Here is a 27992-nt window from a genome sequence, read left to right as displayed (position 1 = left end):
TGATTGCTAACGTTTTTCCCTGAAAACATCAAGTGGGACCACTGCACTACAAGTAGCATAACTGTCATTTTAACACAATCCTTTATTACACAACAAAAAAAAATACACAACTACTCAGACGAGATGCATAAGAACAAACCTTTCACACTTGAGAGTAACATAATGTTATTTTTTAATTAAAAGCATTACACACAAACAAATGGGGCCAGCCTACTGGATTCATCCATAATCAGGTAACTGAGATGATGGAGCCAGACTCTTTTCAGTGATATCCACTGACAGGAAAAGAGGCAATGGGTACAAATTGAAACACAGGAAATTCAGTTTAAATATAAGAAAAAACTTCTTTTACTGTAAGGGTAATTGAACACTGGAACAGTCTGGTTGCCCAGAGAGGCTGTGGAGTCTCCATCCTTGGAGATACTCAAAATCTAACAGGACACAACCCCCGTCAACCTGCTCTAGTTCACCCAGCTTTGAGTAGCGGGTGTTGGAGATGACAATCTCCACAGGCCCCTTCCAACCTCAACTATTCTGTGATTCTACAATTCTACATCTAGCAGACATCAGTGAACTCAAACCTGTCAACATCTAGGTAACTCATCTACTTCAGCAAAGCTGAAACCCAACAAAGAGGGTAGAAGAAAACAGATCTGAAAAACTAATGTTTATTGACTATGAAATTCATGATGTTGGTCAAGGCACGTACCAAACTGGATCATTCTTTGTCTTCAGTCAGCGCCATACTCTACAGGTGTTATCCTTGCTCCCTAGTAATAAACACACATTGTGAGGAAATATTTTGGCTGTATTGTATAACTTACCCATTTTTGTTAAAAACCTAAATCAACAGCTATCTGGAATGTAGACGATCCAGAGAAACAAACCTTTTCTGCCCATGACTAGCAAGACACAGCGGGACCTGCAGTGGTATTTCTAGCTGAGGTCATCCTGCACCCCATATTTTGGTGGTTCGGCCAAAAGATACAAGCAAAAAAAAATCACAAATACTCTGCTCATGTGTTTTCCCACTCCCAAGACTTTCTTTGTCTGAAGTGACTGAAACCTGAGCAGAGCACAGCGCCAAATACCCAAAAGGTCTGTTCCCATTTAAGAAACTTTATGTTTTTCATATCCAGAGCTCCCTCACTACAACGGAGTGTGAGAACATGGCTTAGGAACTGGTCTGCAACTCATACATGACCACAGGACAGGTGGAAGGGTATGCCTATGCCTCTATCCACATTTGATCGTGGCAGTACTCACTTAAGCTTCAGTTCCAAAGTGAGTTTCTAGCTTTTCTTGACTATATTTTGAGACACTGCTGGTACCTGCACTTGAGATGTGGTCCCAGGACATTTTTCAGACTAAATAAATTTTTACATAACAAGATTTAAAGTATAAGAGTCTAAAAAATGAAAAAAGTCCACTTGGGAGAATATTAGTTACCTGTAATGATTATATTGCCTTTGTAATTGAAAGCGCAGGAGAATATTTCATCAGTGTGACCCTCTAATATCTGAATGCACTGTCCAGTAGCAGCATCCCAGAGTCTAGCAGTTTTATCAGAGCTGGCTGTTAGTATACGATTCCCTTTAGGGTTGAAACATATCTTTAAAAAAAAAAAATAGAAGAGTGATATTATTTAGCATGTCAATATGCCTAGAAAAGGAAGCATATCTAGTGATCAGAACATGAAACTGGAAGTCAGAAACTCTTGCATTTGGTTTTTCAGCTAAAATTAAGTGCAGTATACCACTAGAGTCACCCCAACAAACTGCTGTGGCTGGAAACTTTGTTTATGTACAAAGGCCCATCCACATTAACATTAATGCTCATCATAGGAATAGGACTTTGGAATATTATCCCACCAAAACACATTGGCTCTATAACGGTAACAACTGTATTTAAACATCATTATTCCTATGCAAAATGCATATTTTATAGAGTTCTGCATTAAATAACAATGTCTCTGTAATATTCAAATTCCCACTGAAGGCAACTTATTTTGTATGATGTCTTCATATTTTGTTAAACATTCATTGCCAAGTTTGCATGCATTTCCAGTTAATCACATATATTTTAATAAGACTAAACAGACAATACCAGGTTTATTATATAATTCAATCTTGCTTAATTACTGAAGGCAACATGCGCGCTCCCCAGAAATGAAATTTCCAAGCTATAACATTCCCAAGTGATCGCAGCCATGCAGAACATCTGCAGAAATAGACTGGCTTTTCAGAATGCTCCCAGATCAGCAAATTCTCACTTCCAACAAAGAAATCCATGCCAGCACTAATAACCCTTCCACATTTCAGGAAACAGTGGCTGCATTCCTCAGTGCACAGTGAGTATGAAGTATTGCATAGAATATATTGAGGAAAGACTAGCCCTTCTGAACTTAACAGTCTCTCAGTAGAGTAATTATAATATCCAAATCAACACAAGGAAAGAGTGTGAGTTTTGTTTATGAAGAACTATTCTAATTTCAAAATATTAGTATGTCATTTACAAAAAGCATCAAAGAGAAAGTAGCATAAACTTAGCACGCTAGCCTCAGAGCTAATGAAACCTAACCATTTGAAAGAATGAAGAAAAGTTACGAGGATTAAATAACAAAAGTTTTTTTTTAAACTAATTAAGTAACAATTTGATTACTTACTGACATTAATTAAAATTAAAAAAACAGAGCTAACTAAATGCCTTTGGAACTGAACTTTGGCACTGAAAACTGAGGAAATTTGGTGAAGTACATGAGTATTCTTCTCATAACCAAGTGATTTTTGAAATGGGCTTTAGGCTTCCAATTCCCTTGTACAAATTACACCCTCCGTGCATTTTGCCACAGAAACGTGCTCTTTCTGTTCCTTTCCATAATCAGGCGTGGAGTAGATCTAGTGAAAGCAAGGGAAGAGGGTGATGGTAAAAGTCTCAGAAGGCAATGGCCTTAAGATGTCATCAAGAGACTAAAAAAACTTAACTTACTCTTTAACCTTATTGAGTGTTACGGAATAACTGGTAGATTGGCTGTCACACAGAAGTAAATACGAAAGAGTGCAACTCATACAACTCACCTTTGAAATTTCACCTCCATGCCCTTCTATCTTTGCAATGCAATTTTTTGTTTCTGCATTATAAACTCTTCCTGATCCTGTTGTGGTAGATGAAAAGCATTTGTGACTGTTCTGCGGAAGCATGTATTTTAATAAGAACATTTTAACAAGGCTGGAAGGGCCTCATCCCCAGGTTTGATTTCAACAGAAGTAGATGGCAATCTTACCAGTTTTCCCCAAGGAAAAAGATTATCAAAAAGTATCCGTAATATCGTTGGAAAAGGTTAACTTCATAATGGTTTCTGCAGTGAAACTTGTAAAATGTCCACTTTGAACATGGACCATTTTAGTCTGTACTTTCAGAAAGCTTGTTACATTATATTCAGAAAGCTTCCATGACATTTCAGACAGTTATTGCATTTAATAAGCTATTTATTATATTTAATAAGCTATTCATTGCATTTCAGAAAGATTTTTACACTGTATTTTCTCTTAACTTAGCAACTACAGCAAATCAGATCCACGTAGTGCCCCCCATCTAGTCTGTTCCTGAAAGCGCAAAATCAATACACTAAGTAAGTAGGTAAAAAAAATGGCATCATCACTATGTGCTATAATAAAACACTGTGCAGGTGAATACAGAAAGCTATTTATTGTGAGTCATAAAAAATAATAAGCACACAAAATCTGCTGCATACCAATAACAAAACAAAATTGTTTATTTTACTAGCTTTTTACTGTGCATTTTCTTGCTGTGTATTAGGAAGATCTAGTAGCAAATCCACTATTAAACTTCCAGACACCTTTTTCATTTAGGCCTAAATTTGAGCCACCTAAACCAAACTTCACTCAAAAGCTACTTCCCTATATTTTTTAAATATAGTTCCAGCTACAAGAGAATTATTTCCCTACAAGCTTGAGGTTAAAGGGGAAAGACGGTTTGATTTGATTAAAGTGAGAAAAATATGAAAATTTTCAGGGGGGAAATTTTTTTTAAGTTTAATGATAACTTTCTAAAATGAAACAAACATAGCTTGATCTGTGGTTTCAAGTCATGAAACTCTGCTTTGATCAAGCTGCATTTAGAGCAAAACCAAAGGAAAAAGGACAAATGTGTTTTTACACTGCCATTGCGATCCTTATAGCAATCCCAATCGAAATCACTTCACTTACCATCAGCGGAGGCAGTTGCAATACGCTGGCCAGCATAATCAAAACAGACATCCAATATTTCATCACTGTGACCTGTTAAAGTTGCTACATGTGTCCCAGTCATAGCATTCCACAGCTGCAGGTGCATAGCAATAAATAAACAAATCATCCAAACTACTGTAGGTAGATAAAGCTAACTTTTGTGCTTATTTGGACTAATTTCCTTGATAGGTATCTAGTTGATCAGTAATGTGACATATATAGAGCCTTTCTGATGTCTGACTAGATGTATTAATGTGAAACCTGGACATAAATAAATAAAGAGTCACTGCTTAGAGTTTAATGTAGTCCAATATATTTTGTATTTTGGAATATTGATTAAATAAGAATTAAAAGTACATATCATTCTTTAACTAGGCTTCACTGATATTAATAAGTTCATATAAAAAGCTTGTAGGTTTTGCTTTGGATTGTAAATTCTTTAATGAATTATACATACCAGTTTAAAACGGTGCTCTTCCAGTTTATAAAAGATTTTTATATAAAGTAGCTGATGAGAACACTTCAGTAGCAACTAAGCTGAAAAGAATTCTAAAAATGCAGTAAAAAAAGCTATGAGAGAGAAAAATCAAATTCGGGAAAAGCACCAGTATCTATCTCGATTACTACAATCTGCTTATGCTACCTAAAAAGAAGGAAAAGCAGTGGCTACTTAATCAAGAAACAATACCATTGTCAAGAGCGATAAGACACACTGTGTGGGATCTAGGGAAGCGAAGCCAATCAAATTAGTTCAGTTCACTCACCCTTGTGCACATCTTAGTCAAAACTAAAAACCTGGAATTTATTCTGCTTTCCTAGTTCCTTTCTTTTCCTAAACATAGCTACCATGATCTCCCGTTTACTTAAGTTCTGTGTTATGACACACAAAGATATCCGTTCAGATGAGACTCCATTAATTTATCTTGTGGAATCTTTCAGGCTATTCAGCTTTCACACGACATGGCAGGCTTGGACCTCAGCAGTACGTCAGACACTCAATTCCTCCATCCCTCCTCTGATTCTGACAAGCAAAACTCCACCCTCATAGTAACACCTTCTTCTACAATAAACTGAAGAGTTGAATGTGGAAATATTATCGCTTCATCTATGAGGGCAAAATAAAGGATGCTATAAATATGGGTGCTCCACTCTAAACGCTAGCAGGCCAAATTTGCAGACTTCTGAGCAGCTCCATCTCAATTCTGTTTCAGTAATGTGCAGATGAGGGTAGACAAACTCTCACCAATGATATGTATACCTTTTGCAATTTAACACTCAAAATCAGACATTCCTGACTAAAAAACTATCTCCTACGGATCGGCCAAAAGTCACATTTGATGGCTGTGCCACAAGAAGCAAGAAGCAATAACCCCTGAGTTACACCCCATGACATGAACTGTAAAATAGTCCTCCTTTCTCTTTGATATTAAAGCAATAGATTAGTTCTAATTTATATGTAATGTAAAACATGCCTTCCAGTTTAGCTGTACTGGGCAACCTTATAAACCATTCAGCTAATTTATAGAAAAAGTTTTTAAATAAGCTACAATGTTTTTCTGAATCTGTAACAAGAACTACAGGGATTCACCATATTTTGCATGAAATCTGATAATAAATTACTTGTTGCAGCAAGAGAGATTTTATACAGGAGCAGTAAGTCCGTCTTCCAATTCCTTACCATGCATGTTTTGTCCATTGATCCAGTAACAATGAGAGAGCAGTCCCAGTTGAACTGTGCGCTGCTAATCTCTCCCCGGTGACCTATTAAAGTATGTAACTTCCTAGAAAAAGAGAAGAGAGGAGGGGAAGGGGGGAAGGGGAAGGGGAAAAAAGAAAATTAACATTTTTAGTGTGTATTTTGATACAGGCATGTATTTATAAGCAAGCTTGTAAAAGGGTATAGCTAAGGTGTCCAGTCATCACTGTTTTTTCCATCAAAGCGCTTAAATGGCGTGATACAGCTCATTTATCACTCTAGTACTACATCACCTCCATTTTTCCTCTTTGAGATAGAGAGGAAATAAGGAGTAAAATGGAAGAATCCTCTCTTCTCTTGAAGAAGCATTTTAATGAATGTATTCCCTGTGAAATGTTATGGCTTTGTAATGTCAGAGACAGATTTCTTTTATTCATCTACATCCAAAGTACAAACAGCAAGTTTTTCCGCATTAATCTCCCAGTATCCTATTTCAACGAATTGCAAACAATGTATCTTTAAAACTGTGTATCACCAAAGTCTTTTAAATCTTTTTATAAAATCCACTGCAGATCAACTGGGACTTAATCAGGTACTTAATTTGAGCAGGTACTCAAGTAACTGAGAAACAAGGGCAAAACTGAAATATGACTTCTAATCCTCATTAATGCTAAACTTCTTACTGCGCAAGGACTGACAACGCTAGCTCCATTAAATTCTTCAATCAGCTTTAGCTGAATAGAGAGGTACGATTAGCCACTAGTGCTCACTATGAATTAATAGCCTATAAAGCAATGAACTCTAAAAGAGACTAATTGATAGATATATTAAAGGATTAGTAAATTAAGATATTATTACAATTCTAGTATCACTGTATCATTAATAGAAAAAAACTTTAAGTAATGGACAAAGTAATGACTAGAAAAACAACTAAATGAGTTAGCTGAAGTAACTGAAATGCTGTTTTTATTTGTTGCATAAGATATAGGAGAGCTAAATTAACGTATACGCTGAATGAACAGATCACAACGCAAATCTGAACAAATGAATTTTCTATTTGTTTATGATAACAAAAACTTAACTATGCTCATGTCATCTTGTAGATTTACTTCTTTGAATTTCTAACAATGTGAGCCTTTTGCAATTGTACAGACCTTTTTACAGGAAAAAGAAAAATCAATAAACAATAGCAGTGGAAAACATCTTAATTTTGTGAATATATTATTTGGTGATCAAGATTGCTGTTATTGTAACAACTAATACCTAATCATGACAAACATTTTGATTTCCAAATTGTGAAAAGGCAGTCCAGGCTTCAACCTGCTAGAACTCCAGTCAGTAAGGTGAACGAATAGCCATGTGGGGACCACGTCTCACAGAACCCATAATCTGAGACATTCGCAATTAGGAAAAGCCTGTATAATAAGGCTGTGAAATACCACAAAAATTAAGGTTCAGTCACGATAATACTTCTTCAGCCTTCAACTTCCACAAGTCTTACTGGTATAAATATTCACAAACAGTGAAATTTAATATGTGGATGCTCTAGTATTTGCACCATAATTGTAACCAAGAAGAAACTCTCTCACAGTGTTCTGGTGTCCCCCACTCCTGACCCCAGTTACGGGCTGTTAAATCTATCAAATGGAGCTCTGAAAACACCTTCAAATGAATCAGAGCTGACTGTATTTGTCATTGCCAAAACTATTGTTGAAATACAGGCTTTCGTTTATTTTTTCCTTTTTTCTTAACTTTTAAACATTTTTGAATCTTGAACCTTCTTGAGATTTAAATTTCTTGTCCCTACTTCGGCTCCCTCAGGACAATACTGGACAGCCATCGGAAAAAAAAAAACGAGCAACACAGGTGTTCATCAAAGTCAGTTAGCAAAACTGAAAGGAACTTCAATCATCCAAGCTCGTATTTGCAGGGCAACGTTTCTCAGATATTCCATACGGTGAAAGAAAAGAGCACACATAACCCCACATACAAGATTTTTGCAAATTTCCCTGAACCAGGATTCAGAAAAGCATGATTTGCTCACAAGTCTTTCTTAACTACAACCCTTCTCTATTACTAAATGTGTACACGACTCACTGCCAGCTAAAAGACTGAATGCTGATCCTGGCCCAATTATACTGCCTACTAGCTACCTACCAGAGCTACTAGTGTTTAAACACTAATTCAGTCCCTCATATCCCACTTCCTGCTATTTGATCCCGTGGTGAAGTCCACAATCGTTTCTTAGAAAAAAAGAATGCAACATGAAAATCCTAAGACTTTGACTTCACTGCGGGCTCAGATGAGAACATGACAGAAGCTGTTTTCCCACAAACATATCTGCAAGAACAGCAGGCTGTACAATAACGTTGAATCCAAAGGCCCGACCTGCTGAGGGAGCGCCTCCTTAGCACTTACATGCCAAACATTAAACTGCTTAAGTTATATATGCTCAAAGCTTACAGGATCAAGCCTTAAATGATGAACTATGTGCACGTTACTTTTTTTAATCACAATTACTTTGGTTTTGAAGCGATACACAGATACACGTTATTAAGTTCATTATTCCAAGATAGCACTATGCATACACTTTCCCTTCATATATTAATTACAGAGATATTCCCCTTGCTCTCACAAAGACAGACATCGTCTCTGAAAATTTAATAGAATCTTTATTTTCATAAATTACTTTGTCAGTAATCACGGCAACCATTTTATTACTCTATTTATACCAAGTTTCCAGTTGAAAAAACAAGAGGATTTGTCAGGATAATATAACCACCTAGTATTTAGCTACTACGTTATTATTTGCTGGCATCATAAACTAGACATTTTGTTCTCTGTAGTCAGAGGGATCAAATTTTCTCCTCTTTATAAATTTATATTGACATAAAGCAGTGTGAGAAGCAAAACAGGCCCTCTGTGTTTTTTAAAGATAAAGCGAGCAGACTAATTTCCTACAACATAACATATCTTTTCTTTTTATTTAAACAGTCTGTTCCATCTAGAAAATCTAGACACCCTCCAAACCATGAGTTTCTGTACTGATAAAATATCTTCTCGTTTGGAGAATTTCCTAGTAACAAACATAGGATCACTCCATTCCATCCGCCTCCTTAGTGTTCACAAGAAAATGGAAATTTAGAATAAAAAAACTAAACCTTATGCATAGAAAATCACCTGACGAGCAGGGTTCCTTTTCAGAAGGAGAAAGGGAGCAGAAGTAACAAAAGGAAAGATGAAGGAATGCCTACCCAAAAGGAAGCAGAAGTGCAAAGTCTGTAATTCACAGCTCAACATTGTCTCTTTCATTTGTCTTTAAAACATGAAATGCAAAATGACATTTATTAATACTTTAGTACCTGCCAGTGCCAACGTCCCACACTGCAACTGTATGGTCAAAGGAGCCAGTGATAATCCTATCTCCTGTGGTGTTAAAAGACAACGCAATAATTTCTGCTGAGTGCCCCTGAGAGGATTTTAAAAAAGGAGTATGAGAATGTAAATAAGACTTTTCCTTTGTTCAATAGGTAGCTTTTTCCAGTAGCATTTAAGAAATCAAATACATTTTATTTGCATTGTTGCACAATCCTTCTATAACACTTTAATACATTAGTTACTGCCTTGTCCACTACATCACAATACCACAATTCTGACAGAAAAATCTACTGGGCTGTGGAATAGTCAATATCCCAACAACTGCAAAAATCAGGCACGTCACTTAAGCACTAACCAATAAAGTGGTATGAGCAATCCTGCAGTGACAGATAATGAATTAGACAAGTTTTTTAATTTGTTTTTTTAATTGCAGTCACTGTGCAACCCACCTGCAAGTTTTGAAATGCAAATTAAGAAGTATATTGTTATTTATCTCAGTCAGAAAACTAAAAAAGCAAGAAAAACCTTTAAAAATATAAAGGGGGAAAACATACACTTAAAGTGACTACTTCTTCTCCTTTCTCTATATCCCACAGCTTGGCTGTAGTATCCATGCTTCCAGTTGCCACCAAGGTGCTTTGAAGATTAAAGGATAAACACACCTATAACAAAACAAAAAAATGGAGAAAAAAGGAAAAGATGATGATTTATACAAGTTTTCTGAAAACCATGGGTCAGGATTAATATTTCTAAATATGACAATGGTCCCACTTAATAGTTTATGACCTACAGAAAATTGCAAGGTGGTTCTGACAGTTTATTAGGAAAGCAACTAATCTTAACCACATAGCTCGGATGACTGCTCAAATCAATTGGACTAATTGGCTGTTTTACAATGATCATGTGTTAAAAAAAGACTTACTGGAACATTTTCTGTATTATTTTCTGAGCTTGGATTAAAATCCACTTTTTAGGTGCTTCATTTTGCCTCACAGAGAAAAGCTATTTATTTCCCAAAGTTTAAAACAAAAATCAGGATTGGAGCAGTTTATTAATGTATTAACAATGATTAATTGGCAATCGGAGAACTATACATTAAGGATCAGAACCAGAGATGTAACACTGGATACTTATATAATGTTAATAAACACCTACACATTTCTAAACAGCCTTCTGTAACCCCAGAAAGGTTTAATCACACGCACACATTCACGTTGTCACACGTGCACACATTCCCCTCTCGCGTGGGTTACACGCTCACCTTCTCTTCTAGGAGCACAGGTTCCCTGCTCACACGCACATCCTGTAGGAGATGTGCGTGCTCTGGCTTTATGGGAACCGTGCGGTCCTACCAGCTGCTGATCCATCCGCTGGAGAGAAGGTATCCACACACACCTTTGAGAGGTACTACTTGATATACCCTGTACTGACAACCCACTAGCTGGAGGCAGATGGTGAACAGGGAGGCCGCGCTCTCTGGTCTACGCAGAGATCGTGATGCCGCTGAGGCCACTTCTGACAGTGCCAAAGCAGGTTTTGAATATTGCTGTTTCCAGGCCAGTGTCTCCTCCCCCTTGTTACAAATTGCCTTGCTTCTTTCATGCTTCTTTTCTCCTTCTTTGTTTCAAACACCTCTTTGAAATCCCCTGTTACTGTTCAGTCTGGCTGAGAGTTGTCCTCTCTAACAACATCACTGGAGGGCTGATGGATGTCTTCTTCTTTAACATGATCAGTGTGGGGCAAACCAGGTGTGTATATTTGACTCACACACGCCGTGTACGCTCACACTCTTAACTGAACTGCTGTTGTTATCTAGGCTATTTGCTAAAGGTTGGATGTGTCCTCACCATTTCATATTTATTTAATAACGAAAAAGCATGAACGAAACCTCCTCAATTTCCTTAAATCATTTTCCATATTAAAAAAGGATGTAGTCACCTCCCTGTTCTTTGTATTATTCAATATGATTGTCCTGCTAATAAAGAAGAGGAGGTGCTACATAAAAAGGAAAACGGTAACCGAGGTCACTGGTGCATTGTCATTAGGATGCCCTTTTCTTTTTTAATATTGAATAGACACGGACATGCCCTTGCCAGCAATGCATCACACGCAGTAACAGTCTTCCTTTAGAAACAGGTCTCACACAGAGAAACACAGAATTTTCTACTGGGTACACTCTTCTACCAATTATTTGTTAGCACGACTCATAACACATTAGGCCTAATCCTGCCCCTATGCAAGTCAGAGGAAATTGAAAGGGCCTTTATATATTTAGCTACCTGATTCGTAGAAGCAAAATCACTATAGACTATCTCAGTAAGCAAAAGCTTTTCATCGTTAAGAGATAACTCTTAAAATATCTATAGACCTAAAAACCTACTGAAACCAACCCTGACTTCCACCAAGGCAAACCAGCATTTTCTTACACTAGCTACAGGCCTTGCAATCTACAAATCTAACGTAGAGTATTTCCAGAAACGGTTTCCACAAATGCTTTAGTAATAAGTAATGATTCTATAGCTACTTTTATGCAGAAATATATTCTGCATTGAAACAGTGTTTCAGTGGATTTGTCCTGCTCTTTTAAACTGAAATGCTGTGGATCAATACAGTTACTTTTGCTATTAGGGCTCCAAGTGCATTGAAAAGGAAACTGAGTTCAATTTCTAAGCTTCAACTGTCTTGTTGTTGTGTATCTTTGGCATTTCAGTATCCCACATATTCTCAGTTAACATATTTAAAATGCTATTTTATTTCAGAAATTCTTCTATGACTCCCACCAGTCCTGCACTAAAAGTACAAATCATAACGTAAAAGACAGCAATACAAGCAATGATGTTCTTGTGTATTCAGTTATGCAAATATGAGAGGCAGTATAAAATATCTAGGAAAAAAATGGGTAAAACAAACACATCAAAGAATAATATGTGCAAAAAACTGAAATTTCAGATTGTTCTATTGTTTTCAGGAATATGTTAACATTTGACAAACGAGAAATTGTAACAAGACAAGACTAAAAATCACCTCTCAAACTGTGTACGATGTTTTGTTCTATTTCTTAAGAGTGGTTAGAATATTTTTTCATACATGTTCACAATGTCTGAATGTGAGAATAGATGCAAATAGCAGCCCCTTGCAATGTTAGCTCATGGACACTTGGAGCCCACAGCTATGTATGACTTTGCATGGAATGCAAAGGAATAAGAAATGTCCATATGTACTCACTATTTCTGCAGTATGTCCTCTGAAAGTATGATAACATTTTCCTGTTTCTGTACTCCACAATTTGCAGGTCTTATCAAAAGATCCAGTGGCAATCTTGTCGCTAAATGGAAAAACACTGTCATTTTTATTCAGAAAAGAAAAGAGAAACTCTGATTTCAAAGACAGTAGAAATCACAGAAACAATATACTATCTTCAAAGCATAACAGCAGTATATTTCTTCAAATTCTTTCAGGCGCAAGCTCTTAGCTTAGCAATACACTTATTCCATAGGTAGCGGCTGCTCCTGTACAGACTTGCAAAGAAGAAAATGGTAGCTGGGAACTTCTCTCCCTGTGCTCCTGTGCACAGAGCAAAGGGCAATTTCCATCACTTTGGTCGGCAGTCACGCACCCTCTGTACAAGCCCAACAAAGCCACAGGTCAACAGATCAAGAGTTCCTCGCAAGAAGCCCATGAAGTGATTTCTGCTCTTGCATGCATTTTGGTGCATTTTGCCACATTACAAGATCCCGGAGCAGGCTTTCACAAATGAAAGTGATATTACATTAAAAAAAGAGCTGACATAGCTTCTAAAACAGCCACTGCGCCTATCCAGTAGCACAGCACACATTCATAACTGATGAATAACTCATATTAGGGGTGAGGTTATCTGCTGTGCTTCCAGACATATTCAAAAGTACCATCATTTCATCAAACAGACCTGGCATGAATTCAGGGTTGGTTTGTTTCATAAACACTTTTATAAACCATTATTATAAACAGCTTACCCAAACTTCAAAAGTCCAGCTCTCCTCCCACTGAAGTCAATGGGAGCGTTGTAACTAAATGCAGCTAGGGCAAGACCGAACTGAAGTTAGGTGCCCAGAAATGCAGAGAGGGACACTGTACAGAAACCTAGAGATTAGCAGAAAAACCTTCTTTTTTTACCGGACTTTCAATTTAAAAGGAGCTCAAGAGTCTCATCAGCTTTTCTCTCTCATACAAATAGCAGATATCTGCTACATTTTGCTTCTCCACGTTTATGCTTTTATGTCACAATCTAGTTATTGATCTCAGCACAAATTTTTGTCATACGTAGTTCCTCTGGACTAAGTAGAACAATTTCATAAATTGTTCTTTTAAAGTAAAGGACAATACCAGAGTAGAAGACACAGTAGGTTCTAGTCTTTCCATTTAGAAGGAACTGATGATGCTCAAAATAACCTAAGAACACATCTTTAACATTTATTTCTTGATGTTAACTGTGTACTGCTTAACTGGTAAATAGGACATCTGACAGTGAAAAAAGTAATGTGATTCAGTGTAAAAATACAAATTAATTTCTATCTTATTTTGCAGAGATGCAAACTGATTATTTTGACACAAAAGCTTCCTCCGGAAGTGGACGATAATAAAACTTCAGCACCTAACATGTGATTCCCTTTATTTAACCGGTGGCAGTTCTGACCAAGGGCAAACAGTTACTGCAGAAAACAAAAGATGCACAAATGCATATCTGAGATCCATACAGCAGCACCCTGCAGATTTTATGAACAGCTCTGACTTTTCAAATCATGTCCTAAATTATAATGGAGAAATCCATTTTTGTTATGATGGAAATGTTATTTCTCTATAACTGAGGCAAAACAAGTGGTCATAGGTATTTCACTTGTATCATATACAATTACACGGAGGCAGTAAAGAATGATTAACATCTAGAACACAACTGATTACACAGATATTGTCAGAAATAAATCTGTGTTTCAATATGTTATTTATACTGAGTAACATACATTTTTTCAAGATACTGAATACCTAATGAAACTTAAACTATGAATTTCTAAATATCAGTTTATAAATTAAAGCAGAAAACATGCTTGAATGCATTTCTTGTACAAATAATATACAGTGTCTTCCCGTGGTTATTAGCTACAGTTTTAACTTTTCCAGTTCACAACTTGAAAGTTTTGGTTTGAGAACAAAAATTCTATCGTATGTTAAAATTCAAGTAATAATTCTGAATTTGCAAAATAGTATGATTAGCAATTATGGTGCATCTCAGAGAAAATATATTTACCCATAGGGATTGTTGAAAGCTATTGCATAGACAACATTTCTGTGTCCCTCCAGCGTACGTAACTCTTCTCCTGATGCAGTATCCCATACTTTGCAGGTTCTGTCATAGCTTCCAGTGATAAAGCTAAAATAAAGAGAAAATAATTTTTGAATGCTACCAATATCTTAATGGTCCTGGTGCCAAATTAATTATTTCCACAGATTTCAGTCAGCATTGCTTCAGCCTCTGACTCTTTTCTTTCTTTCCAAAATATTGATTAATGACCATGGACATTTCTTTTCTTTTTTTCTTTCTTTTTTTCAAATATTAATCATAAAACATAATTTATTTCTAATCTTTAATGCATTTCAATTAAAAATTCAGCTGCTCCTTTTGAGACACAAAAGGAAAAATTATTAGGCCTAGACCCAGAGTGAAATCAGTTAACGTCGAATTCCACTACAAAGTCTCAAAGGAATTTATGTCAAAGACTCATTTGCTTTTAACGACATTCACTCTCTTGCCATAAAGGTGCTTCTTTATTAAATGCATTAATTATCAACAAGCTATCATCTCGGGAGAAAAAAATTATATAATCTCACTCGCCACTTCTTTGCATTTCCTATTGGATCTCCCAGAGACGCCTAATCACCAATCTAAAGTTGCTTAGAAGCAGCACGGCTGACTTCTTTTCTCAGGAAAACAAGAACACTGAAATTCGCTTACAATTTAATTTACAAATACAAAACTTCCATTAGTAATCATATATTTTGAATTTAAAAACAGCTTACCGGGAACCAGATTTGTTAAATGCTACATTAGTCAGTGGTAATATGTGTGTCCTAAGCACCTGAAATAGAAGGGGGGAGAGGGAGAAGAAAATAAGATTTGACGCAATTTTTTCATAAAATCAAATTACTCAGAATATTAAATAGCTTCATATTTTCTCCTCCTCCAGTTAGCTTAGCAATTATGGTTGTAATACATTAGCTGCTAACTGGAAAAAAACATGCCTCATCAGGTTACCCCTGCGAAAATTATATAGTCTTTTCCCCATGTTTCCTTTTCCTCCACTTTCTCTGCGACCAGCAAAGTAACCTACACCAGAGCTGAAAAGGCAAAACAAACGGGTGAGGGGACCATGCCTGATGAATTCAGTCATGAGAAAAAATCCTAACTGCTATTAAACCTTATGCAGTTACTCAAGGATGCAGGTGAATTGTGTATTTTGAATCCTTTATGTTATCGGATGCTTTTGGCTAGTACATGGTATCATTCTAAAAATGCGAAGAACAACATTAAAGGTGCAGCTCCTTCCTATTGTGTCATAACAAAAAAAGGCATACAGTACTAAAACAAAGAGGCTTATCAGGACAAAATTCAAAGAGGAGATTTCTGCCAGTATTATTTAGGTATTATTTAGGCCGCTATTTTTCTAACACTGGTTCTAAGCCCTTCCGTCAGACAACGTACATTCTTTATGTAAATTACTTCATACCTATAGTAATACCTTTCAAATTTTATTAAACATAGCTATCAAAAATAGCTTCAAACACTGCCCAATGAAAGTCAATCTGCTATGATATTTCAAAAATGAGAAAGAAGTATCATTTGGTTTGTGTTTCAGTAACCTGGTGATTGTATAACATGGTTTGCGTTTGAAAAACTTTCATCTGTCACAAGCTGGCTTCTGCTTGAGTCTAAAGTATAATAAAATCATAACCTGGGAAATCACGGCAAATACAGCAGTGGTCCATTAGGTCCTCTCTGTAGCATCAAGAATGAAGAAGACATGATTTATGAGCGATGCCATTTAACCACTGACATACTACCAGAGCTTCAACTTTTTGTTCTTATCTCTTGCTTTCTTACGTCTTTCTCAGCTGCCAGACATATATTCAGAAAGGAAAATAAAGGGAGCTCAAGAGATCTCAGAAGAGTAGGAACTGATCGAAATGGAAGAAAAACAACAAAGGGTCAGGCGAAGGATTGAGAAAGGGAGAGAGACAGAGCAACAGAGAGAGAAAGGTATTTTATGTCAGAGAAAGAGCAATTTCTATTCTCTGCAGAAAGCAAGCCAAGTTGTCCTTTCAGCTACAGCAGTGCGAATGGGCCATAAAGATGTGGAGATGACAAAAATATTTTGCTTTTTTCAAACACGCACAGTATCCAAATGTCTGCACGTGAGCATGGATAATTACGGAAATTTATAGAAATTTGATCCCTAACGTTTCTAAGGCTCTGTGCAGGCAGCTCTGAACAACAAATATATCTAACAAGTATGAACAAAAAGGGGGGAAAATGAGATGGATTTATGTTCAATTTCAGATCACAATTTTTTTTCCTAACAGAAGCGGCCCTATTCCTTCAAGGCCCAATGCTGCAGTTGCTTCATCTACAGAACTCTTAAGTCAGCAAGAGCTGCTTGTGCCAAGTGGTACAATAATCAAACCCTAGAGTGATATCAAAAAAACGTACCTCCATTCTGCAAAATCCGCTATTCCAGTCCCTAAGATAAAAATCTGCAGATCAGTGCAGCATGCCATTGGTTTGTAATAGTTTAAAACCTGGGAATTTGTTACAATAGCTTCCTTCTCTGCTGGGTGGCTAACAACACCGTCACCACAATTACTGGAAATTACAGTAAAGATGGGTTTACATCAATGCCTCCATACTCTTTTTAGATTATGCTCTTGAGCAGCAGGAAAAAATATTCATTTCCAAACAACGTAAACATATGGACCATTGTTTAGAAAAATGTTTTCCCACCTCACCACAGTCTCGCCACATCATATTAATGATGCATGATCATATTGATCAGCAGCTTCTAATACTTGTGTATTATTTACATGCCTTAAATGGAACTGAAATATAAAACCAGCTATGCTCACACACTTCTGACTACTCGAGTGAAGGAAATAAGTCAATACTGATTAGATTTGTCAGTGCCTGTGATGAACAACGTTAAAAAAACGAAAAGCAAGGCATTGTCACAACCAAGAGTATACCTTAAAATGAAACAAAATCTCTTTAAATTTAAGATTCCTTATTATACACAGCTCTTTTTCCAAGTTTAAATATACAAGTCTTTTATATTATTCACCAGTTGTGTCCTACTGGTCAAAATAATCCAAGTTATTTCTTGTAACATTTTAAGTTAAGATTTTAACCAAATAAACCAATAAAAAAGGACTAAGAATGCAAGACTTCTTCTTCTGTCTAAATTCAATGTAATACTCAATAGCCTAGTGTGCAACAACAATTTGAAATAGTGACACATTGCCATCTGCTGACACAATAAAGATACAACACTTAATTATTTTTCTTTCCATAATTAAAGTTAAATCTATTTTCTTCCCACAGACTGAAGACTGGACTTTAAGTGCAGAGAGGTCACTTCTAGTCATTACTCTTAAAAAGCTTACTTATTTAAAATAAGCCTACAAAGTGTTGTGTGTAAGCAGAAGATCCATCAGTATATTCAAACCTTTACAACTTACAAGGTGACAAATTTACTTAACACAAGACGCTATCAACACATCAGCTACACCTCATTTACTCAAAGAAAAGAAAGGTGGATGTGGGTAAAATAAAAGATGAAAATTTCTTAAGTGTTACTACTAGCCTTGGGCCTGTTACAAAGATGATGTTTGCAAGGCCTGGCATTTTATTAATTCCAAATTATCTCCAGATAATGAACCACTGAATAAATTATCATTTACAAGATCCACACTATTGGGGACATTCCTATTACTACCTTTTCGTCAGCTTTCCAAGCCAAACAGTAAGAAAGATCGCTAATAACCTTTTTGTTTTTAAACACCTTCTATTATTCCAGTCTTACCGGCAGAATCCACTACAGAAGGTCAATACGACCCCAACCCTTGAAAATCTCTGAATTTCTCTATCATCCCCTTAGCTGGCAGAAAGCAACGACAAGCGGCGCTGCTCTATGTAGCAGAATCCCTAAAATAATCATAATTTACATAGAAGAAAATGTGTAAAAAAATATTCAGGGCCTTTCCCATCAGCTAATGTATTTGAGTTCTGTTCACAGTTTTTGTTTACACACAACTCTGGGTGTTGCTGGTCCACAAAGTCATTTGACAAATAAGATAATTACTTTTCTCCATCGAAAACACACCCTTGTACATTAGTCTGTGTAAACCGTGTTTAGGGACAGTTATACCTCCAGCCTTTTAGGGGAATTCCTAGCAGACATAACCAGGCCAGACTCAGTCTCTCTAAACATTGCAGTGGTGATTGAAAACAACTGAGAAACCGGTCATAAAGTCCAAATGTTGTGCTCAGTTACAACATACGTCAGTAAAAATATACTCACAATATTACAACTGAAACATTGCAAAATCCTCAAAATTATTTTTAAGGTGCCTCTGACCTTAAAAAGATAGAACTTGCGATCCTCTTGTTCCCCAAGCTTCTCTTGCAATCTTCGTACTAAATGTATGACCTGTTCCTTGCACGAAGCTGTGATGAGAGGTTCTCCTTTCCGTATTTCTTCTACTAAAGCCATGACATCTGTGCTAGTTATGGAAAAAAATTAAAAAAACAGATTTCATCCTCTGACAATAGTTATGATTTATGAAAACATATTGTTTACTTGCAGAGAAGTATATGTAAGCAATTATTTACATAAAATTATTAATTAAATAAAATGTATCTCAATCTATAATGGTTTAAAGACCCATGAATAAATCTTTCTTCGTTTCTGTACTTCTTTCTCTCCTTCAGTACGGCAGTTCAGAAAGATCTGGCTTTTAAAAATCTTAGCTTGGCAAGAACTCTACCCTTTCAAAGGGTTCCCACAGAGGGTCAGACAGGGGAGATAAGTTTCCAAAATTGATAGTTTAGGAATAAATACCTGGATTAAACTGGAGTTTCATAAATTTTCCCAAAGCACATGAAGTAACAACATGATAAAATACATATGAAAGTATTAAAATAATTTCTGCCCATGGCTTTACAAATTATGCCTGTTTCTATAACTCCTAGGTCTAGCAATAACTTCCAAAATGTGGTACACAGTCCATTGGTGTTCATGCAGCCCTCAGGAAGTGCTTCACATCTAGTTGGTGGAATCGTATCTGCTTTTCATATCATCAGAAAAACTGCTAATTTCTGGCCATCCACGAGAAACACTGAGAGTTGACAATACCCATCAGTTAGAGCACTAACTCACTCTTCCATATGACTGTCAGTAACAAGGCAATCATATTACTTCATATCTCTCTATCTAAGCTCCATGGGTTTTAGCAACTTTAGTTAATGGTGCCATTTTTAGCCTTTTGTGAAGCTCAACCAACCAGATCCAGTTGTGTAGAGATGTTTGCTGACTACTACGACCAAAATTATATTAGGGCTCTCAGCTTTCCATTTTGCTTTTGGTTTTTGTTTTTTTCCTTTTTTCGGTACCCAGAAGACCTTAGCCAAAGGAGGTACATAAAATCTGATAACCCTGATAATCTTTCTATGGTGTCTGATGCTAGACAAAAAGTTCTGTGAAAAGATGCACTAGAGATATAACTATATTCTGTCACAAACTGCACAAAATGTCAGTAGGTCAAAGAACTTCCCAAGCACTGTTGCACAAGTTACATGCCGCAGTATTAAACCTATTTCAGTATACTAACCTGCCAAGTCAACTCTCCTTCAACTAACTGTTGTAACAAATTTGTCTTACTCTTTGCAAAGATGACAGATCCGAGTTTCAGATTGGTGACTTTCAACTGTCTGAAAGCCAGGGCTAGATGTTATTGATGATTGTCTCCCACATAATAAGCTTTACTTGCTTCCTCATGAAGCGATTACTGCTTTCGATCTTAGCCAAAGATATCCTCTTAAAACTTAATTCTAAACTTGGCTTTGAAACAGATTGTGTATTCCATTCCTCAGTCAGGTCAATCAGGGTCTAATTTTTGGATATATCAAACCCCTACAGCTTCCATCATCATCTGCAGGAACTTAGAAAATCAGATTATGCACTCTTACTTGTTCTTCCAAAGAACCCAACTATAACTAGATTACTAACAAAAGAAACACAACACTTCCACTACTTTCAACAGAAGCAGATACCTAGTTTCTCCACATGGATATATGAGAGGGAAATATTAACACTTACTTACCTATCTGGCACTATCTTACCTTAGAGATAAGGGGATTAATTATTCAACAGGAGTGATCTGAACTTTTACCTGGTTGTTGTTTTCAGTGATTTCAACACGCTCATGTATAGTAGTATAATTGGGAGCTGAATCAGACCCGCTTTTTAAAAACATCCTGAACAGAAATATTATTACAGTACCTAAGAACTAACTATCGCTAATTATAACATTACAGGTTTGGCACCGTAAAACTCAGCATTTCTGCTGGCTTTGTACAAGCATCTTGATAATCATAATTCCATAAGCAAAAAGAGCTTCCCCCTCTGACGGTGGCAGAAAGCATGACAGTAATAATCATTTGGAATGCAAATTTTTTATTTAAAATACAAGCAGAACAAATGACTGCTTTTTTTCTTTTTGTTCGTTTCAGTGGAAAAGACATAACTGACCTCAATTACATTTAAAACTATCAGAGTTGTATATGAGCCTGCTATAAAACAGCATATAGTGCTGTTTCCTGAAATAGAATCATACTTACTTAGGGCTAAGATCAAGTAGATCTATAGATCTGGTCTTCGGCTCACCGCCTTGTATGTATTCCAGGATAATTCCTTTAAAAAAAAAAAGATATACAAGTCTTAATTAGATGTTAAGGATTTTGTGATGCATACTGTAGATCTCAATGCTCCACTTGCATTAATTACTCTACTGACTTCAGCAGATCTACTTCCAGTTCATGAGATTAGAACTACAGTGACAGTTCTTGCTATAAATTAGCCAAGTGATGAGCAGCCCTTATGTGTTTATATGCTAACAGAAATTAAACATTAATATTCTAAATGCTATATTTATGATTCATTTTCAGTTCTGGAAAAAAATACCTTTTTTTTCTGACAACTTTTTGCATGATTTCATCAGCTCTATTTTCAAACAAGTTGTCCTGAAGATACTTGTTGTAGTTTGGTACTCCTAGCAATTTGGACAATACATTTTACCAAAAACTGTTATTTTTAACTTCTCTGCTTGCAAAGGCCTATGTGCAGTAAGGCATAGAAAACGATAACACACTTCTCATTTCCAGGTATGCTTTGGCAAAGTAAGAAGTACTTTGAGCTGAAGTATTAAAATGTTTAACCACATTGTTTTCTGTTTCAAAATATTCATTGAAGAGTTTTGCTGCTTCTTGGTTAAGGACATTTTGGATGAATTTTCATGTCATTTTGCATTTTACCAAGTTTGTAAGAAAATATCTAATTTGGCAGAAAAGCCTGTTATTACATCAGGCATTCCAACACTATTTGTCATCTCTCCCTTATTTTACATAAGAAAATGCACTAAAGTCTCCTGAGTAGTTAATGATCAACCGCGAAGGCAGCTTGGCAGTACACCTTTCTGAAGCACGGGCCCGCTCGGGAAAAACACAAAACAAAGAAAGGAAGAACAAGTAATAAGCGAACTTTTTACCAAAGTGGTCTTTTGCTAATGCACATGCATTTTTGGTGCTAACTACTCACTTCTGTGACTTGTGCTTCGACTTTTTTAACTCCTTATTGCCCTACAGAGGAACAAGGCTGTGAACGAGACCGTCCTGCCTTGCAACAATAAAACCACCAGCTCCATCTCTGGACCTGTGGCAAACTCTTCCTAGATGGAAGGCGACACCCGAACCGAAGCGCCGAAAAAACGCACCGCCGAAATCGAGATTTCACCCCAACAGCAGGCGTAGGGTCCACTTACTTACTCCTGCTCTAAGCTGCTACATGCAGCGCAGTTAAGGCGCGGAGGGAAAACCCTTATTACTGGAGGGGTTTTACAACGCGGAGAAGCTGCGACCGAGTTCTCAGTAACTAGCTGGGTGTGCAGAGCCGCTAGCTCGTGCTAGGCAAGCGTGCTCTGAGACAACGCACAGCGTCGGGCAGCAGGGAGCACGCCCGCCAGGGTTCGGGCCACGAGGGCAGCCGCGCTCCCTCGGGTGCCTGCGCCAGCCCAGGGCGGGCAGAGGCCGCCCCGGCCGTGGGCCCGCAGCCGGAGCCCGGCCCGGCCCGGCCCGCGGCGCCGCCTGCTGCAGGGGCAGCGCGACGCCAGCCGGGCGCGGGGCAGCGATCCGGCCCGGCCCGGCCCCGCCCCTCCGCGCCCCGCGCCCCGCTCCGCACCCGGTGGGTAATAGCGCAGCAGCAGCCGCTTCAGCCGCATCCTCCCGTGCCGGCCGCCGGCCTCGGCCCGCTCCCATAGCAACCCGCAAACACTCGCGCTGCGCAGGCGCCGGCCGGCAGGCGGGACGGCGGCAGCGGCCCTGCTCGCCCGGCGCCATTTTGTGCTTTCTGTGCTGCTCGTTAACAGTTGGGGTGGCGGCGGCGGCGGGGGGTATCACTGCTTGTTTTACACTGGCGGAGCCATCCGTCATAACGGCCGTGGCTTTCTGCCACGTGCGGAGGTTTATCGCCGAGGCTCTTCGGCCGTCGTCCGCCCTGTGTAGCTTCGCAGCAGCTGCCAGAAGAGCTGCTGGCGGGACGGGGTGCCCAGGAGCAGCACAGGCAGGAGGGCGCACGGGCGCCGCAGGCCTCAGCTGCACCGCACTGGAAAGCGATGAAGGATCTGAGCCCCTAAGAGGCCTGACAAACCCCGTTAGAAAGCCATTTGAAAATCAAATACCTACCCAGTGACCAAAAAAAAAAAAGTCCAAGGGCTTAAAAAAAATACTTGAAGAAAAAATAATCAGTTAAATATTTTAAAGGCAAACTCAAGACAGATACATGAGTGGGAAAATGCGGTTACATCAGAGACAGAAGAAAAAAGTTAATGTATTGAAAAGGCAATAACCAAGAAGGACTCATTAAAAGATAATGGGTTTACACAACAAAAAATTTGAGGCAAGCTTCACGCAAGAATGGCTCATCAATAGGGGGAAGCAGACAACACGTTGATTTAGTAAATCTTCTCACAGCCCTCACTGTTGACAGCAGGTCGACAGAGCGCAGTCCAGGTCAGCGCTCAGTAACGCACGACTCTTCCCAAACGTCCATATGGTCCCCTGCTGCTTCCCTTTGAAGATGGTCCTCTGGTTTTTTGAAAGTCAGGAAGTAAAACACAATAGCCAATTCCAGATTTACTTTGGGACATGGTTGGGAGACAAAGTGGTCTTCAGGCTTTTAGTCTCCATTTGTTTATTTTAATTTTTTTAATTGTCTTATTGGTATGTGGAAAGCCAGTTGTCTTGAGGAAGATAAGAAGTATTTTCACTGAAAACAATCATTCCCAATTAAGCTAAACAGCTTTTCCTTTGAATTTACTTACTTTGAACAAGCTTATTCAAAAATAGCTTTTTGACCAACCCCCTGCTCTTGGTGGTCTCTAGTTTCTTATTAGCTTTTTGTATTTGTTTATCATAATCTGTATCCACCCAGATTATAATTTTTGAATATAAACATTTTCTGTTCTTTTAATTTACCTGATGCTAACAATGGAGATGCCACGAATACCACTTCCTACGTTAACTCCTTCCCCTCTGTTCTTTGAAAATATAAATTCATGCAGCCTTTCTGATTAGCAGATTAGTTAACAGTAGCTAGCAGTGTTGCATTTAATTTTTTTAGTTAGTTAATTTTTTTTACTTTAAAGGCTTGATACAGCATAAACTGGGAATATCTCCAGTTCCACTACATATAGTAAGCATCTCTTCAGTCTTGTACTTCTGGTTTGTATTTACTTCCTTGCATCAATTATTGTCATATTCTTGAGAAATAAGTTTTTCAAAGTTTTGTTATCATGTGCCAAGGAGGACCTTTCTTTTCCCCTGAGACACGGATATGGCAAATGTCACCCTAGTCTCAACAGGGAAGAAGGAAATGGAATGACCTCACAGCCGCATGACATCATCACCTGGCAGCCCTCTGCACCCTCTCTCCTCGCTTTCTTGCTGTAAATCTCCATCTAAACCTGCACTCCTCACAGCTTATCATCACCCAGGATATTAAGAGGCATTAACAACTCTCAGAAGTTGATCAGTGAAATCATGGAGGAGACCAGCCTTGACTCTTGCCCCCTTTCCTTGCCTCTTTAAGCACAAGAGTCGGGAACAGTGGAGTCACTGCAGAAAGGCTGTTAGCTCTCTATGCAGCCTCTATGCAGCCTGTCCCAAAGAGGCAGTGGGCTAATGGCATCAGTCTCTCTATTCCTGTATAAAAGCTAGGAAAAATTGCTGACCACATGAGTGGCTCACTCTGCTGAGAAACGTTTTTTCCCAGAGTGCCACCCAGTACGGGCACGTGTGCAAAATACATATAAAGTAACTAACAGCTTGTATGTCTTTCTGACAAAATGGAACCACATTCATAGCACAGGTAGGGTGGCCTAGGAAAGCTTCAGGCAGCCTAGGTAACAACTGCAGTGAAGGAGTGCAGAAAGGACTTGAACGCAGCTAATCACTGGAGGACTAGGCAAGCAGGGACACTAATGATACACAGAGGTGGGTAGGCAGACCGACCCGAGGTCTATACCACTAAATTTTCACTGCCGTTTTTACCCGTATTAGCTACGTTACAAACATGCTACATTACGACCATTTTGCTGTGTAGACGTCTGGGTCAGCTACGAGTCCTCTACAGCCTGGCAGTTACACTGCTGTCTAAAAACCATTGATACTTCATAGCCTGGATCACTTTGGACATTTCCAGCACACAGCTTCACTACTTAAAACTTACATCAGTGGTGGCATAATAGACAAGATAAGCTTTCTAAAAAGAAGGAACGTTTTGTTGAGACACAGAGCTGGATGAGTCTGTGGTAATCCAAATGCTTATGGTATTCCTATGAAGTTTCTAACCAAAGCTTGTCTGGTTTACCCACCTGCATCACTTAGTCTAGAAAAAAAAAGCATCACCTCTCCCTACAGACCTTTCCTCATTTATATCACAGCTACACCACTACTATGGGACTGCAGGCATACAAAGTTAGGCAGAAATGCAACACTTCAGAGTTCGGGGAAATAGCCAACTAGTGCATAATTTTAGGAGGAAGAATTTTCACTGAGACTGCTGGGGCACATTGGTACCTTGAGGTTTTTAGCATCCAAAGACTGTAACACAACATGTCTGCAATGAAAAGGCAGCCTCAAAGAAACTGCATAGACACTGTATAAAATTCAAAAACCTCTACACTGGAAAGACAAGTGAAATGCTGAGACATTGGGCCAGGATCTGCAGCAGTTTTTTATCGATGGATGAGATAATCAGCTTTGATGTTCAGAGATCAAAAGTATTGATGTTATCAGCCTAGAAGGATAACCTATAAATCAGTTGCTCCCTGTGTGCATTTTTTGCTTGTGTCAGCAGGTTGCAGGAACGTCAGAAAGTTAAGATGCTGTAAGCCTCGTTATCAGTCAGTGTTGAAAGCCTTCGAAAGGCTCCAGTATGCACCTATCTAGAGCAGTGGAGACAACTGTATTGGACAGTATCAGGCAAAATTAATGCAGTTCAATGAACAGCTTCCTCTTGAGAATTGTGGGCTTCTTGCTATCATCACAGACTCTGAAAATCTCTGTTTTTTTGAGCCAAAGTACCATCCTACGAAGACTAAGAAGAATAAAAAGAAGAAAGTGTTTCTTACTCAAGCACACTCTCGCTTGCAGAGAAAAGTGGGTTTTAGGCTTCCTGATTTAAAGTAGTATCATGACCCACTTGTTCTCAAGTAGGTCAGTCTGTGGTATGCTGAACTAAATCAGAAAGGCCAGCCCAAGAGTAGTCTGAGTTAAGGGAAAGATGCAAAAAGCCACTTCCTATTTCTGTTACGTTAGTCATGAGTGTGGCAAACTTCTACTAAGGGGAGTTTTTTGCACGTTACCTTTTTTCATAATTGTCAAGGTCTATCAGATGCAGAAAGCTTGTGCTCTGATATTTCCTTTTTTTCTGCTTGGCTAATTAAATATGTAGCACTTCTCAAAGTTGTTTTATTCTGGAATAGGTCCCTATTTCCTCTTGCCCAAACATATGCCCATGCAGACATGCACTTCCCCGTGCATTGTTAAACCTGCTTCTCATTTCTGCTCATTTCTGTTTATCTCCAATGCTAATCATGACACCACAGCTCTGAGAATGTTAAAACTCTATTACCTGTATGATGAACATGAATTTCCATGAGCTTACTGTTTGCTACGTAGCCACTATATTGGGAGACAGAGCTGACAGCATATTACACAACAGCAAAGCACTATCTTTTCCAGAAATTCTCTGTTTTTCATCCTTGCATGGCTGGTTATCCAGAATGAAAAATACATAGTTACTATTTGCCTATGAAATACATCACCTACAAGTTTCTGTTAACATGACTAGACACGTGTTGTGTACCTACCAGAGATAACAATAATAAGTTTTAGAAGAGAACAACATTTTTCCTTTTTGCTCTTTTCTTCCATCTTTAACTTCTGACACACTGCTTGCTTTTCCCAGGCAAACAGGTAATTCCATACATTTTTAGTTCTTTCAGTCAAATTTTCACTTAGCTGAAAAAGTTTTCCTTTGCTATCCATTTTTTTAAGAGAGCGCCTTCTTTCCTGTCTTAATCTTGCCAACAGAAAAGACTCAAAGCAAAAAAAACCGACATGTATTTCTCCTACCTTCTCTGAGAAGAATTCAGAAAAGCCTTTTATCTTTCTTTGCATGGTCCAGACTGTAGGTGGCTGAAGACATTTTGGTTAATGAGAGATTTGTATCATCCAGTTAAGATGGCAAAGCTGACAAAATCAGGTAATTATACACAAATTCTGTGGTCAGACTGTCTGAGCTGCAAGACGAAAGCCAGTGAGTTGTCCTGATTCACCTGCTGAGGAAAACAGGAGCATTTCTTCTCTGTGTACCTAACATACCGTTGTGTCAAACCGCTTTGGGACACGAGGAAGCAAAGAGTTGATAAACATAAGTAATGAAAGCCACTTCCTTTTAGAAAACACGGCTTCACTAAAGTCAAAGCGTGTTCATTTCACCATCATTTTTAATTTAAAAAGTCAAAATAACTCATTTTGGCTTTCCTATTTTGTTTCTATGATGCCAAAAATGTGTTAAGTATTTGCATACACCTGTATGTTTCTCGACTTCTGTACATGCCTTCACTAAACATGGTAGGCCTACTGTATTGGCTCAGCGTTTCATGTTTCCTAAGTTGCCTTACCATCATGCTGATGTACTTCATGTAATGTTCAAAACGTTATACATGTCACCCATCCATTGTAATTAACAATAATACAGTGCTACACGCTTTCAATTTAACTAAACGTTACTGCCTATTCTAATAAC

General features: G+C 38.1%; 1 protein-coding gene across 7 annotated transcripts; it reads right to left on the bottom strand.

Annotated features, from left to right (window-relative positions):
* DAW1 (dynein assembly factor with WD repeats 1) lies at positions 1-27572 on the bottom strand. Of its 7 annotated transcripts, XM_068954505.1 has the most exons (14): positions 22860-22936; positions 21245-21317; positions 18984-19128; positions 15376-15434; positions 14606-14728; positions 12550-12649; positions 9879-9986; positions 9309-9415; positions 5929-6031; positions 4230-4344; positions 3078-3154; positions 1450-1612; positions 710-770; positions 1-275 (listed from the first exon to the last, which is right to left on the bottom strand). In XM_068954505.1, the coding sequence occupies exons 1-13, from the start codon at positions 22897-22899 to the stop codon at positions 736-738; spliced, it is 1248 nt and encodes a 415-aa protein (XP_068810606.1). In that variant the 5' UTR covers positions 22900-22936; the 3' UTR covers positions 1-275; positions 710-735. The 7 variants fall into 7 exon arrangements, with proteins under 7 accessions (XP_068810606.1, XP_068810607.1, XP_068810610.1 ...); XM_068954506.1 differs by lacking the exons at positions 1-275; positions 22860-22936 and adding an exon at positions 27317-27572 and having other exon boundaries at positions 325-770; XM_068954509.1 differs by lacking the exons at positions 1-275; positions 22860-22936 and adding an exon at positions 27317-27572 and having other exon boundaries at positions 325-770; positions 18984-19123.
* Positions 27573-27992: the final 420 nt, after the last annotated feature.

This window comes from Struthio camelus, chromosome 9 (genome assembly GCF_040807025.1).
Source record: "Struthio camelus isolate bStrCam1 chromosome 9, bStrCam1.hap1, whole genome shotgun sequence".
NCBI lineage: Eukaryota > Metazoa > Chordata > Aves > Struthioniformes > Struthionidae > Struthio > Struthio camelus.
This window is presented reverse-complemented; position numbering and strand designations above follow the sequence as displayed.

Excerpts from the sequence above, each read along its gene's own strand:
- DAW1 (XM_068954504.1), bottom strand. The coding sequence starts at position 22,899 with ATGCGGCTGAAGCGGCTGCTGCTGCGCTATTACCCACCGG. Across the intron at positions 21,318-22,859 it reads GCTGCGCTATTACCCACCGG|GAATTATCCTGGAATACATA; the intron begins GTGCGGAGCGGG and ends TTTTTTTTAAAG. Across the intron at positions 3,155-4,229 it reads TGCAACTGCCTCCGCTGATG|GATCAGGAAGAGTTTATAAT; the intron begins GTAAGTGAAGTG and ends CTACCACAACAG.